The 13614-nt window shown below is 46.3% G+C and overlaps 4 protein-coding genes across 4 annotated transcripts; 2 read left to right on the forward strand and 2 right to left on the reverse strand.

Moving 5' to 3' along the window:
- Positions 1-837: 837 nt before the first annotated feature.
- Positions 838-4027, reverse strand: CDV56_100280 (FAD-binding oxidoreductase; the record flags this gene model as incomplete). Its single annotated transcript, XM_026753899.1, has 2 exons — positions 838-1998; positions 3797-4027. The coding sequence occupies 2 exons, from the start codon at positions 4025-4027 to the stop codon at positions 838-840; spliced, it is 1392 nt and encodes a 463-aa protein (XP_026609678.1).
- Positions 4028-7592: 3565 nt separating this feature from the next.
- On the reverse strand, positions 7593-9443 carry CDV56_101360 (putative MFS sugar transporter; the record flags this gene model as incomplete). Its single annotated transcript, XM_026754979.1, has 4 exons — positions 7593-8123; positions 8184-8375; positions 8431-8840; positions 9050-9443. The coding sequence occupies 4 exons, from the start codon at positions 9441-9443 to the stop codon at positions 7593-7595; spliced, it is 1527 nt and encodes a 508-aa protein (XP_026609679.1).
- A 586-nt stretch (positions 9444-10029) lies between these two features.
- On the forward strand, positions 10030-11474 carry CDV56_101708 (UPF0075 domain protein; the record flags this gene model as incomplete). The annotated part of the gene is made up of 4 exons (XM_026755327.1): positions 10030-10104; positions 10167-10241; positions 10318-11395; positions 11461-11474. 4 exons carry the CDS (start codon positions 10030-10032, stop codon positions 11472-11474), a joined length of 1242 nt encoding a protein of 413 aa, XP_026609680.1.
- Positions 11475-12336: 862 nt separating this feature from the next.
- Positions 12337-12856, forward strand: CDV56_102017 (uncharacterized protein; the record flags this gene model as incomplete). The annotated part of the gene is made up of 5 exons (XM_026755636.1): positions 12337-12357; positions 12423-12488; positions 12556-12627; positions 12683-12800; positions 12846-12856. 5 exons carry the CDS (start codon positions 12337-12339, stop codon positions 12854-12856), a joined length of 288 nt encoding a protein of 95 aa, XP_026609681.1.
- Between the last annotated feature and the right edge of the window lie 758 nt (positions 12857-13614).

The following is a 13614-nucleotide window of genomic DNA, read 5'->3' on the forward strand; positions in this document are numbered from 1 at the left end:
TTTTTCTTAATGATTTCTGATTGTTCGTTCGAGATTGATCCGGCATGATGCTGTAGGGTTCATAAGACTATTACAGACTATTAACGATAAAAGAAAAACAAATTGAAAAAAATCAATAAACATAATAAAAAATTCAAATTTGTGTTATTTGTGTTATATATGGAAATTGGGTGGAAGGGGGAGGGGGGGGGGGGGGGGGGGGGGGGGAAGGGGGTTGGGTAGGAATCGTCGATGAAATTGCTCTGTCCTACTTTTCCGGTGTCTCTTTTCTGTTTCAGCTGAGTTGAATCGTGTATTTCACTTTCTAGGCACTTTGGCAGTGTTGAGCTTTCTGTGGTGTGGTGATCAGAACCCCATTGCACATGTCCATATTTGTCTTTTGGATTTATATTGGCCCTTCATCAGCCCATCCAAGGTCTGTGGGGTTCTGTTCGTGGTGAAAAGTTCTTCTATGAGTCTTTTAGTGGTGAGATCTTAGACTGTCTCAGATGTAGTATTCATTGCTCATAAGGTCATACATATGTATCCTTTTGACAGTAATTCCTATCAACAATGAGTATCCTTTGTTCAATGCAAAAAATAACATTTAAATTCTCAAGCAGCGAAAAAAGAAGTTCATCATCAAAGAACCCAACTTAAACCCTATAGTCATGAGTGCTGTCATGAGTGCCTTTCTGTAAAAGAGATGAGATTATGCCACTTGGAGAATATATTGTGCGGATCATATTTGCTCTTCAGAGCCTGCAATCGGGGCAGATTGTCCCTGAAGAGGTAGCTGGCTCCAGTTTCATGTCCTACAGTGGGCTATCAGTATATAATCGAGATAGAAGGATAATATCAGGGCCTCTCACCAGCAAAATTAGCATAGGCTTGCACATTCTCTTTTTGTCCAGCATAACAGTCCGATTTCTTGATTTTGGAGAGTAGGGCACGCAAGTATGTATGCATTGCGGCGTCATGCCCAGGGTCATACCAGCACAGAAGTATGGCGACGTTGTAGTATCGTCCTCGATCAGCACAGGCTGTGGCGTCGATAGGGACTTCGATTGTCTTCCCATAAGGTATGAGCTCAAACATCAGCACGCTGTGTCTCGATCGCGGATATTTTTCCATAATCGCGTCGAAATGTTCCCACAAATCATTGACCAAATGCTTATCAAGTGGCATGTATACTTTGGTCCCACTAAAACATTTCCGGCCCTCTGGTACTGGATCGACATTTGCAACTCTATTAAGCTCCTTGTAGGACATCATAGACGTTTTGTTCATGGAGGGGCTCAGAGAGAGCAACGGCGCGAAGAACTCGTCGGCTTTCTCTTGACTGCCATTATAGAATGGCAAAACCAAGATAGCCGTGCGATCAGCAGCTGATGGCGCCGCCAGCCCAAAGAAAAGGCCACTGTCTTCATCTTGCTGCTCATCAAAACGCTTGGCGAATTCGAGAATTCCCGGTAAGCGATCCACAGTGAAAATGAGCGTTCCACCATAAACTGGCGCGGCAAGGTCATGAGCCCGAAAAACGAGTTCTGTCACAATTCCAAAGGCTTGTCCTGCGCCGCGCACTGCCCAGAATAAGTCCTGATGGCTCTCGTCGGATGCCTCCACGATGGTACCGTCCGCTAAAACCATTCGGACGCTTAGTAGATTGTCGGCAATCAGGCCGTATCGCCCAGTTAACCACCCAAAGCCACCCCCCAACGTCGGCCCTGCAACTCCTGTGTGGCTTGCAGTGGATCCAACCACTGCCAAGCCATAAGGTGCAGTGGACTCGTTAACATCGTCCCAAATAGCTCCTCCCTGGACACACACGGTTTTGGAGGCAGGGTCGGTTACGACATGTCGCATTTTGGTCAGGCTTATGACCAGTCCACCGTGGCTAGCAGACGACCCAGTGGTTGAATGTCCACCAGCCTTGGTGACAAACTTGATATGGTTCTTTCGGGCAAACTGCACTGCTTCAGACACTTCTGATGTACAAGTAACTTCGACTATAGCACCCTGGCTGGAAATCAGTCACCATGGCAAGTAGAACGAGCGAGCGGAGGGAACACACTGCGTCTTGCTCACAAGTATCACTCCATCTCTTGATCTTATCTGCATAGTCATCGGATCCGTAACAGATCACATTTGCTCTGGTCCCTTCCAACCACCGTCTTAGTTCTAGTACATGAGCATATGACATGAACGGCATGATGTGTGTCTTGTTCAGATGTACAACCTCGGATACGGATACCAGTTAAGATTGTTAAATATATAAACCAAGCGAGATCTGCTACATGGATATGGCCGATTTTAATGACACGTAGAAGGGAATGCTGTCTAGCTTTTCTATTGGCACGATTGATTTACTTCGTCATGGTTCGGGACCGAGAGGTGTCACTTGGTCAGGCCACAAAATAAGGCCGAGTCTCGCCCGCAAGTACCTTGGATCAGTAAAGTAAAATCCCAATCCTTGATAGTGGACCGAGCTACTACTGTCTTTTCAGCCTTGCGCAAAAAGCTCTTGAGACAGCTTTGGAAGTATCTTTAGAACAATAATTAGAGTTATGATTGCAAATATGTCATGAAATACATGCAGATCATATGGAAGAACTATTGAGAAATTCACTCGAGCGTTTTCTTTTCATGTTCATACAGGTGTTTATTCAGCTCTGCAGCCATTCAAGTAAAATAGATTCCTCTGATATCATGTTTTCATTACTAGTATTGCGCGGCATGGTGGATATCTTCAATATTTCACACGGCAAAATCGGCAAAATCCAGACATATGTCACAGACCTCAATTAATGCCCTCTGACACAATGGGCAGCTGTTATGAGCCCTCAAGAACCATCTTTCAAGACAATGATCATGGAAAACATGGCGACACTGTAGAGCATGCACTGTATGCTGTTCGAGGACGGGTTCTAAGCAAATGGAGCTGTCACCCAGGTTAGCGAGAAATCCCCGCGCTTTCAACCGAGATGGATCAACTTCCTACCATGTGATGTTGTTGGACTCGAACCATGGAGTTTCGGCAGGCTGCGTTGACCTCAGCCATGAAACAAGAGGCTCTATAGGGGCGGCCTCTTCAAGCTCATTTAGTTTGTTTGCGATGATTTGGTGAATTGATCGTTCATAGGATCGAGGCAGGCTTTGATTCTCATCCCTAACAGTGCAATGTGATTTGTATATCAACCTATTAGTTCAGAGTTAGTGTTCATTTTTGGGAGTAAAGACGGGCATGATCGTCAAGGGAGCTTTTTTACCAGAGTGCTAGGAGTAAATAAAAACTGCTGCATGCAAAAATGATCAAGTGCAAACTTGTTCGATCATTTATGTCGGCCTCTGGGTCACTATCAGAAGTCAAGTTAGGTGTAGGTGCTTGCTTCTGCGACCTGCTGTACATGTCCATAGTGACCTGTCCTGTCTTGATCACCTATCTGATGAATGGACAGCAACCTTTGATGTATTTACAGCATCTCGTTACACCCAAATAATCAACCAGCTGAGTGGCATGATCTATATTGTGTGCTGCGGCCAGCTTAATTTGATTGGGGAATAAAGCAACCCAGTTTCTCTGAGGGAGCTTAATGTTTGTTACATGAGATCTATTGGGAGAGATCATCAACAGACTCTTATTTCTGCCATATTGTTTGTCATTAAGTTCAGGACTTTTTCCCAGTGACCGGGGCTTATAATTTATGCTTGATTCATCGCCCATCCTTCGCCTTTGCAGCAGAGTCTCCATCTTTTTTCTGATTCAGTGAGCATAATTAATCAAAAAATATGTATTGAAAGGTCTCGCGGTGCTTACCTTAGACTCTTGAAGAGCAACCTTTCTCCTTAACATCTCTTCTTTAAGTTGCATGTCGATAATCTCTGGATCAAACGTTGACGACAAGTCTTCAGACGTCACTTGGCCATATAAGGGGATGGTGTCGGTATCGGTTGCTTGTGGAGTTGTTTGATAAGAATCTTCTTCAATGATGCGACGAGAGGCCATTGAACTGGCTGGCTCATAATGGTAGTTGTATTGAGACGACATGGCGAAGGGAGGGCTTCTTTTTCAAACCTCTATATTAATTAGTACTGTAAGACTGTGAATACCCTTTATATCACTCTATAAGATGAGGCACTGTCCTCATCAAATCTAAAGCTAATATCAGGCCACTGCATATAAAGATAGAATGGGTGGCGAAAGATTATAATTTGAGTCACTTACAGTTCAGACAAGACAAGGTTAGCAATTTTTAGTTGAAAGACCATCCAAGGTACACGAAGAAATCCGGATAGCAAAAACATCAGATGATTTTGATGTCTTAATATGCTTGAGTCATGGTGTAATTGACAAGATGTGGCGCGACCATTATGATTCTCTAACTGCATAGTTTATTTACATCAGACCGGAAATATAGTAATTGATGTCTTATGTTCCATTCCCATGATATGATTCTTTTTTGGTTACTCGTCACAAAGCGTAATATCGAGGTAAAGGCTATCTATAATGAACTAATTTAGGTTCCTCAGCTGTGGGAATTATCTACAAAATAAGGACAAGGATATGCATGAGGACTAGATACTGTGAGTGTTGTGAATGAAGATAGGTTGATATTCTGACTTAACCATTGGGGAGAAGAAAACGGAATAAAAATCAATCAGACCAGCAGTGGCAACCTCGGATTTTTCTTCTGGCAAGAAGAATCTGGGTGGATCGGGAGGATAAACTATAAATTATCAGAGAGGCATGCGTGCATTTAAGATCTAGGGTTTAGATAGGTGCAGTGCAATATTTTACATTATTTTCACAGACCTACTCTTGTTACCTGCATAAAGCAATTCCAGTAGAGAAAAAGTCAGTGAAAGGCAGTGATAGATTATTAATAGCTAATATCATAATTAAAATAAGCTCCCACTGTGTTCACATCCTAATTCCGCTCTATTAAGTTCAAGTAATACTGGACATGATTTATTACAGTGGTAGGAACATTAAGTAGGTGTTATCTAACCTTTCCTATGAGGTATTCAGTTGGCATGCAGCGATGCCCTGTATAGGAAGCATTCATAAAGCAGAGCTTAATGCCTTTCAAGGCCATTCTTCCCTGCTTTCTTCCAGCGCCGCCAAAGAGCAATCGGGATGTTCGGGAACAGTGTGATGGGATCCGAAAGTCTATCAGCGAGCTGTCGAGCGAGCCCTGAGCTGGGACATTCAGCGGCGCCAAGGACCTGATCCATCGTAGCTCTCCTTTGATAGAGATGACATTGATCTGGCCAGGCGAGGGATGGGATGTATCCCGAGATGCAGATGATACTCAAATGAAGTCCGTGACTAAACTGCCTGGTGATGCACCAGACAGCCGAATCAGGCATTCAGCGGCTAGTCGGTGCAGTGTCCTGCGATCTCTCTAAGGGATAGAGAATCGTGCGGGACCATCAATACTGCTGAAGCTGGACGTACTGCAAGAATCGTGAAACTGTATGTTCATAGTTGGCTGTAACGCGGACAAGGAGGAATTTGACCAATGATGATATCTGACTTTGCAATGAATCGAGAGAGGGTTCATGAAACAGCAGCCTTCACCATTGCTATCATGGCCCCTAAAACCAATCACAGCTGCATAAGCTCCCTGTGGGCTATCCGTGAGATGTTTAGATTTCTTGGGGGAGCAATGATGTAAAGATCTATAAGCGGCAGATGCTCCCTGATGATACGTGCTCCAGAAAGAAGCATTGTCAGAGTGGTACGTCCTTTCTGGTCATGCGCAAGATGGCTGAATGGAGCCAGGGCAGGGAGGGGCTCCCCTGATAGACGACCTTGATTGCCTGCTACAGGAAGGAGAGGCTGACTCTATTGTATTGCGCATGAGAAAGATGCATAATAAGTGCTGAGGTGCTCCGAGGAGTACTTTTTGCAAGGCAAAAACTTATGAGCAATGGCTCAAGTGGCGTGGCAGTAGCCGTGCAGCATATGGTCTGCTTTCTTAGGTAAATTCTCATGTCATCAGACTTCAGCAGAGAGAACCTTAGGTCAAAATTCCGGAGAATGACCGAGCCTTGATGATGACGAGCGTTCTGAAAGACCATCTGCAGGATACTAAACCGCAATACCACCTCCCAGCATGCCCAGTGGAGTCAGTCCAGATCCAACTTAGTATGACAGACAATCCAAGCATACGAAATGTATGGTGATATTAGAAAATACTCAGTGTAAAGAAAGAAGAAGGAGAGTATGTATATAAGGAAAGAATATAAATACACTAAGCACTAGTATAAAGTAATTGAACACTCTTAAAGAGGCAAGCAGTCAATAAGGGTAGAGAGTTTAAAGGGGGATAGTAATGGTTTAATTATTATAGTACCCGCCTCTTTGGCTCTCTCAGGAGTATCACCATTTCCGCCAATTCTGGTTGATTAGCACAAAGAGTCGCTGCCATGGAGGGGGTGAGAAATACATACATCACACTGAGCGGACAGGCGCCCTCAAGTAATATCTAATCATGTTTGGTGTCGGAAGGGTCATACATAGTCCCCCGGGCAAGTAGAATAGTCAGGATCTGCATTATATCGACACTGAAAGCATATGAAGAGAACTGGAGGACCCTTGATCTGGGGCCAGGGGGAAGGCACAGGTCTGCTCCCTGGCAGCGGCCGTGTGTGTGGGATGAGGCACGATAACGCCCTTAGGAGGCCCCATTATGCCTGGTGTGAAGATGATGTAGGCCAGCAGTGTCGGGTACCCAGCAACAGGCTAGAATGATGCGTCAGACATTTATCTCCTCTGGTTTCTCTAGTAATGATGATATTCTCGGCCAACTTCAGGCACATAGAAGCCTGTGTAACTAAGACCATATAGCCAGCATTCACATGCTCGCAAAAGCTTCCTGAGTCGCATGGAGGGATGTGAGGGGTCCAGAAGAATGAACATAGCACCAGCACAGCTATAATAGTCTATCATGACTTCCCACTACATATGGCACATATAGCAATGGTTTTGCATCATGAGCGACAAGCGAAGCAGCAAGCTGGGTGGCCGCGCGATCCAGCTCCCTGTAGGTCAAAGCACCATCCCAGCCAGAGACTGCCATGCCTAATGGCTATTTCGCGGCTTTTTGCACACATTTCACCAGTGATTAAGAGAGAGGCCCATTCCATTGGGGAAGGGGATGACCGGCCCGTCCTTCAACCATTGCTTGTTAAGACTGAAGCATGGCAGACATGAAACAGGCGGAGTAGTCGCCCAAAAAGTCACAAGATCTGTGGAGACGCCAGATTTGCATTAGTTCATCGATGCGCGTACAATGCCTATCAACAATGTAGTAGAAGTGCACAGATGGGCCCTACAAATTACAGTTGCCCACATCATGCTTGACTGCGGAGTCCATGTCTCCCTACGCTTCTGGCGGTTATCATCAGCGCAGCCTATTGTAAGCTAAGTAATGTTGGCTGATATAAGACCTCGTCCTCCATGAGTCAAGATCAGAGTGCTCCCTAAGATAGATTTGGAATTGGCCGGTAGCGGCCTGTACATTTTCATATTCAAGGGATCAGAACATAGAATGCCAACTTTATAACCCCAAACCAAAACCTGTATCTGCGATGAGATAGCGTACACATTAGACACCAACCGTTGCCGTCTCATGGAATTCTTCGTGGGTTGTTTCTTGACCTGCTACTTTCGTGCCATCCTCGTCACAAAGTTTCCGCGCTCCTTTCTCCGCGAGCACGTCACTATGAAGTTGATAGGCTCGCTCCATGTCCCAATAGAACGGGCTGGACGTGGAGAACAACGCGTCAATCGATTCGAGGGACCGATTGCGAGTCTCGGGATATAACAGGTACACGATTGGAATCCAGAGAAGATTGAGCCCAGCAAGGAGGAAGTAGCTTCGACTCTTCATGGTTCCAAACATGATGGGGTTGACCAATGTAGTCATACCTACTCCAATAGCCCAACCAGTGATGCCGAAGCCGTTCCCTTGCGCCCTAAGATCCGATGGGAAAATCTCTGTTGGCACAAGGAAGGCCACCGTTCCCCAGGTCGCAGCATAGCCCAGGTTAAAGAGGAAGAGCATTGCCACCGCAGCTGGTGCAAACTGTGCAGCTTTATTTGGGTTATGAAGTGAGCCTTCATAGACGGACCCCGCCTGCAACAATAATTACATTAGTTTCTGCTCTTAACAGGGTAATAATTGATGAAGACTTACCACAAGTTCAACAATAAACAGGATCGTAGATCCTAGCATCAAACACTTTCTCCGGCCAAGTCGATCCACAATATGCGCACTTATTATTGTGCCCAAAATGCCAATTGTGTTCAGTCCTCCTGCAAGACCATTTTGAGTGATCTCACTATAACCAGCTTGCTTGAGAAGAACAGGGGAATATGCCGTAACAGCCTGTGATCATGTAAGTCATGATTGTGCCCACTATGCAGGACGTCACAGAACTTACTGTAATACCCGTCCACGATGCCATGATCTGAAGCCATACACAAAGCCAGGCCCGTCGACCAAGATTGGAACCTGGTCTGCCACCCTTGCCAAACAGGATTTTGACAAATTGAACAGGAGAACTGGGCTTGCTGTCTTGAGCGGACGCAACGATTTCCAGGTATTCATGGTCAATCTCGGAGGGGGTGGCTTTATGGCAGCGGACCCTGGTCAGCAGGTCCCGAGCCTCGTCGTTACGACCAACCGATGCAAGAAAACGCGGGCTATCTGGTAGCATTTTGATGAACAGCACCAGTATCAGGGCGGGGACACATTGAAAAGCGAGCAGAAACCGCCACCGGATGTCGGAATAACCGTGATTGATAAAGGCGAGTCCAAAAGCCATCCAATATGCCACCGAAATCCCTAGGTCTAGAAGATGTCAGTCAATATTCCTACTATAAGTGCATTCCAGCAGGTGAGACTTGCAGTTGGCAATGAAGACATATCCCAAAAACCCCCCACGGTGTTCTGCTGAAGAAGTCTCTGCCACCAGAACTGGCGTTATACCGGTCAATGCTAGTAGATACAAAGTCAGCAGAGGCCAATTGCAACGAGTATCCTCACCAGGCGGGACATACCTCCAGTACCGACGCCTGTCACGACTCTGGCAACCAGCATGAAGTCGGAGCTTTGGGCTGCAGCTTGCAGAGCACCTCCAACCAACGCAAAGAGAGAGCCGATCAGAAGACCATTGATTCGACCGATGCGGTCGGCCAGCCAGCCGCCTGCAAAGCAACCAAAGATGCATCCGAGATAGTAGATACTGACAATACCCCCCTGGTGGGTGGTATCAGTCACCGTGCCATCAGACTTGCCAATGCCGACCTCGACAACATAAGTGGGCGCGCTGTTGACGCCTCCCATGACCCCTTGGTCATAGCCCTCGAAGAATATGCAAACAAGGGAGAAAATCTGGATTGCCGCATTGAGCTGCGCAGGCGAAAGCCGCTTCCAAAGGGTGGTGTACCCCATGATGCATTGACCTTTGAAAAAAAGATATCAAACCGCCGAGTTCATGCACAGGCCGTTCGAGCTTGCAAATAGTGGAAAGGAGACCAATGCCGGGGGCGGGGAAATGCTGGGGGAGGAGATCGATTTAAATATTAGCCTGGGGCCTGATCCCCTGCTCCATACCAAGCCCCGGCCAAACCGATCCATAAAATAAAGGTGGATTGAGGCGCTTTGGAGGAGTTTCGTCCGGCATAGTATCAAAATGTACTCCGTACGTCCGCAGGATGGCGAAAACTTGGGGAGAAGGCAAAATGCGGAGGGCGTCCTAGTAAATTTTCGGCCGTTTAGCCTTTTGGCCATTTAGCCTTTTACCATTTAAGCGCTCAACCGTTTAGCAATTTACACGTCCAGCCAATGACAAAGCAGGGATGGTTGGAATTCAGGCCAATGACGTTCCGTGGGCTTGGCTGTGAGGGCTCGCAATACTCATATGAAGGCAAATAAGATGGAAGCTGACTGTGCCAATCTATTTAATCCCTTGCTCCGTCCGCTGAAGTCCAATGGCCGGGTTTAGTTACTACCGATACACCTTCTCCGGCTACCAGCTATGACTGTCAACGGTGCTCCCACCCGCCAGGCCCTGGACTTGACGGTCCTGGGCTTGAACAGCGGTACATCAATGGTGAGTGGTATCGCCAAGGTCGATGTGGGAGACAAATAACGGGGTCTGACATAAACTTGCAGGATGGAATTGACTGCGCTCTATGCCATTTTCGTCAGGAGACTCCGGAGTCTCCCATGCATTTCGAGCTTCTTAAGGTACGTCGCGCAGGTATCCTAAACGCAGTGACAGTGGGTGCGAAGGAGACACTGACACACCATGTCCTCGCCGTAGTATGGAGAAATCCCCCTCGAGCAGACCATCAAGAAGCGGGTCATGAACATTATCCTTCACAATAAGACCTCCCCGTCGGAGCTATCGGAAGTCAACGTCATTCTGGGAGAGACATTTGCGGCTGCCGTCAAGCAGTTCTGCCAGGACTACGAGGTCGACATGTCGACCATCGATGTTATCGGATCTCACGGTCAGACCATCTGGCTCCTCTCCATGCCTGAGCCAGGGGAAGTACGCAGCGCGCTCACCATGGCCGAGGGCTCTTTCTTGGCTGCTCGCACCGGAATCACCACCGTCACGGACTTTCGAGTCAGTGACCAGGCTGCCGGCCGCCAGGGCGCGCCGCTCATCGCCTTTTTTGATGCCTTGCTACTACACCACCCGACCAAGCTGCGCGCCTGTCAGAACATCGGCGGGATCGCCAACGTATGTTTTATCCCACCTGACTCGCACGGAGGCATCGATGCCTGCTACGATTTCGATACCGGCCCTGGCAATGTTTTCATTGATGCCGTGGTCCGCCACTACACCAACGGCGAGCAGGAGTACGACAAAGATGGCGAGATGGGCGCCCGTGGCACGGTCGACCAGGAACTTGTCGATGAGTTCCTCCAAAACCACCGATACTTCCGGCTCGATCCCCCCAAGACCACTGGCCGCGAAGTGTTTCGGGACACCTTGGCATTCGACCTCATCCGCAAGGCGGAAAACAAGGGACTCAGCCCAGATGATGTGGTCGCCACCATCACTCGTATCACCGCTCAGGCCATCGTGGACCACTATCGTCGCTATGCTCCCAAGGACCTGCCGATCGATGAGATCTTCATGTGCGGCGGCGGGGCTTACAATCCCAACATCACCCAGTATATCCAAAAACACTACCCGAATACGCGGATCTTAATGCTGGACGCTGCGGGCATCCCCGGCGGCGCCAAGGAGGCTATCACCTTCGCCTGGCAGGGCATGGAGGCAGTTGTTGGCCGTTCCATCCCCGTCCCGACCCGTGTCGAGACACGGCAGGAATATGTTCTGGGGAAGGTATCGCCAGGCAAGAACTATCGGAAGGTGATGCGACAAGGTATGCTGTTTGGGAGCGGGCAGGACCACCTCTCACCAGTGAGTGAGATGATAAATTATGTGAAGGGGGAGGTGTTTAATAATAAATGGTGATGCCACGGCATGTGTAAGAATATAGATCATGCAAGCAGAACCATGTGTTTTGAGTTCCATTATAGAGTTGATACGACAATTTATGAAAAGTTTACTATAAGAGTTGGCGACTGGTATATTCTCACTGAATTAGAGAAGTTCAGGCTGAACTTACAACATATAATCATAGGAAAGCAAGATCAAACCTATCATGTACACTCTCTTTTGCTGTGCTGAAGCAGAATTGCATAGTGATATTCAACAGTTGTTTCATGTACGCTATATCTCTGGAGCCAAAATATATCAGATGCCTGACTATCGACTTAGATTTAGTCTCGAGTCGAACGAGAACAAAGAATAGCCTTCTGTCATCTTGAAAGAAGATATCAGAAAACTTATTCCACTGTACTAAAATAACATCATAACAGTCACTCTTTCAGGGTAATAGTATTTCAGTAACTCCTATACTTCGACAGAAGAAAATATATCCGCTCAGGTCCACAGCTTGATGAGGATTGTCAAAACCTCAGTGTTTTTGCTGTAACTAGGCCTTTTCTTTCTCTCCCTATATATTAACAACATAAACCATAATCAAATAGAGAAGTTTCTAGCTCACTCTTATTCATAATGACAGATTAGTTAGTTACATTATTTTCTGTACCCTTTAGGGCTTGTTCAGCGTGGGCTACAGTCAGCCTGAGCGTGGTTGCAGATGAGTCGGGGTCGTTATTTGGGTCGCGTGAGTGGAGTCCACTTATGTAATTACCTGAGCAATCATGTGATACTCGCATGACACTTTACCTTCCCGAAAAAGATTTCATCACGCACAACCACTTTCGCAGCATTTACAACGCCCTCACAAAAATCCTCATGGCCTCCCTTGCCACGAATGTAAGTTTTTATTAAGAATCAATGAATAACTGATTCCATTGCAGACATCTAATTTTCTTTTTCAGAAATGGTATATCAGGTATTTGAGTGAGGTGGCTGACGGTCGCCTCGAGCTGCCCCCCTACGAAGAGGTGAGCCTTAATTTTACCTTGCTTAAATATCACCTAAATGGTTTCTAACTGCTTAGAAACTGCTCAGAGGGAGGATGGCTCGATCAAGATCTACTACGGGGAGCTCTTTTGTCGGGTGCCGGACTGCTCGAAGTCGCGAGTATGGATCTTTAACTAATACTCAAGTACTTGCTAATCAGTTGTTAATCACTTAGAAAAAATACACCGCAACCAATAACCTTCGCACTCACCTTGAAACTCATGGCGATATTGAATTGCAGGAGGGAAATAGTGGTGGCCGGGTGCCCCAGAAGACAGTCGATGAGGCTACAAGTAAGTGGTTATAAAGTTGCTGTAAGCCGATTACTAAACGCTTAGCAACTGCTTAGAATGGTACAAGCGGTTGTTCTCTGCGGTGGACTCGCAGGATGGTGGCGGAGCAAGTACTTCTGCAGATACTCACTTCGTTTGCGCTATGTCTGTTGATGCAGGTACCCCTTCTTTACCGGTGAAAAAAAATGGCACTGTAAGTAATATTTGACTGCTTTCTGACTGCTTGATCAACTCTTACTGAATACTTAGGTCCATGTCACGGACATGCGCAAGAAGGTTGCTGAAATGGGGCACAAGGTTCCTTGCAGTTCCTGTGGAAATCGCAATGATTGCTGCAAGGATATTAACAAATGTGCCTACTTTGTTCTTTTTGATTGTGGTAATATCACTCTGGAGCCGACAAATGAAAACTAGGCGCCTGTGTGGTCTCCCGTGGATGAAGCTTAAGGTGGTAAACTGATCATCTGTTAAGCAGTTAAAGAGCACTTCGATGTCATGGCGGTTTTACATGGCTTCCTTACTTGAAAGTTCCCATACTGGAATGGAACTAATAAATAGTTAGTAAATAATTAATATTAAAGGGTTCTGATTGTGTTTTTTTTTCTTTTTCTAAAAAGAAGAGTAATTCAGAAGGACTGTAGATATATATTATAAATTCAGATACATACGTAATGAATTTAACTAAATACTTTCCAACTACTTAATAATCACTTACTAGGGAATAATACACACACATATATATAATAAAAGTCATTGTGATGGAGAGATTGATGTCAATTATATATAATGAATACTTGTGCCATCTTACCACTTT

Source organism: Aspergillus thermomutatus (assembly GCF_002237265.1).
Source record: "Aspergillus thermomutatus strain HMR AF 39 chromosome Unknown NODE_443, whole genome shotgun sequence".
NCBI classification, from domain to species: domain Eukaryota; kingdom Fungi; phylum Ascomycota; class Eurotiomycetes; order Eurotiales; family Aspergillaceae; genus Aspergillus; species Aspergillus thermomutatus.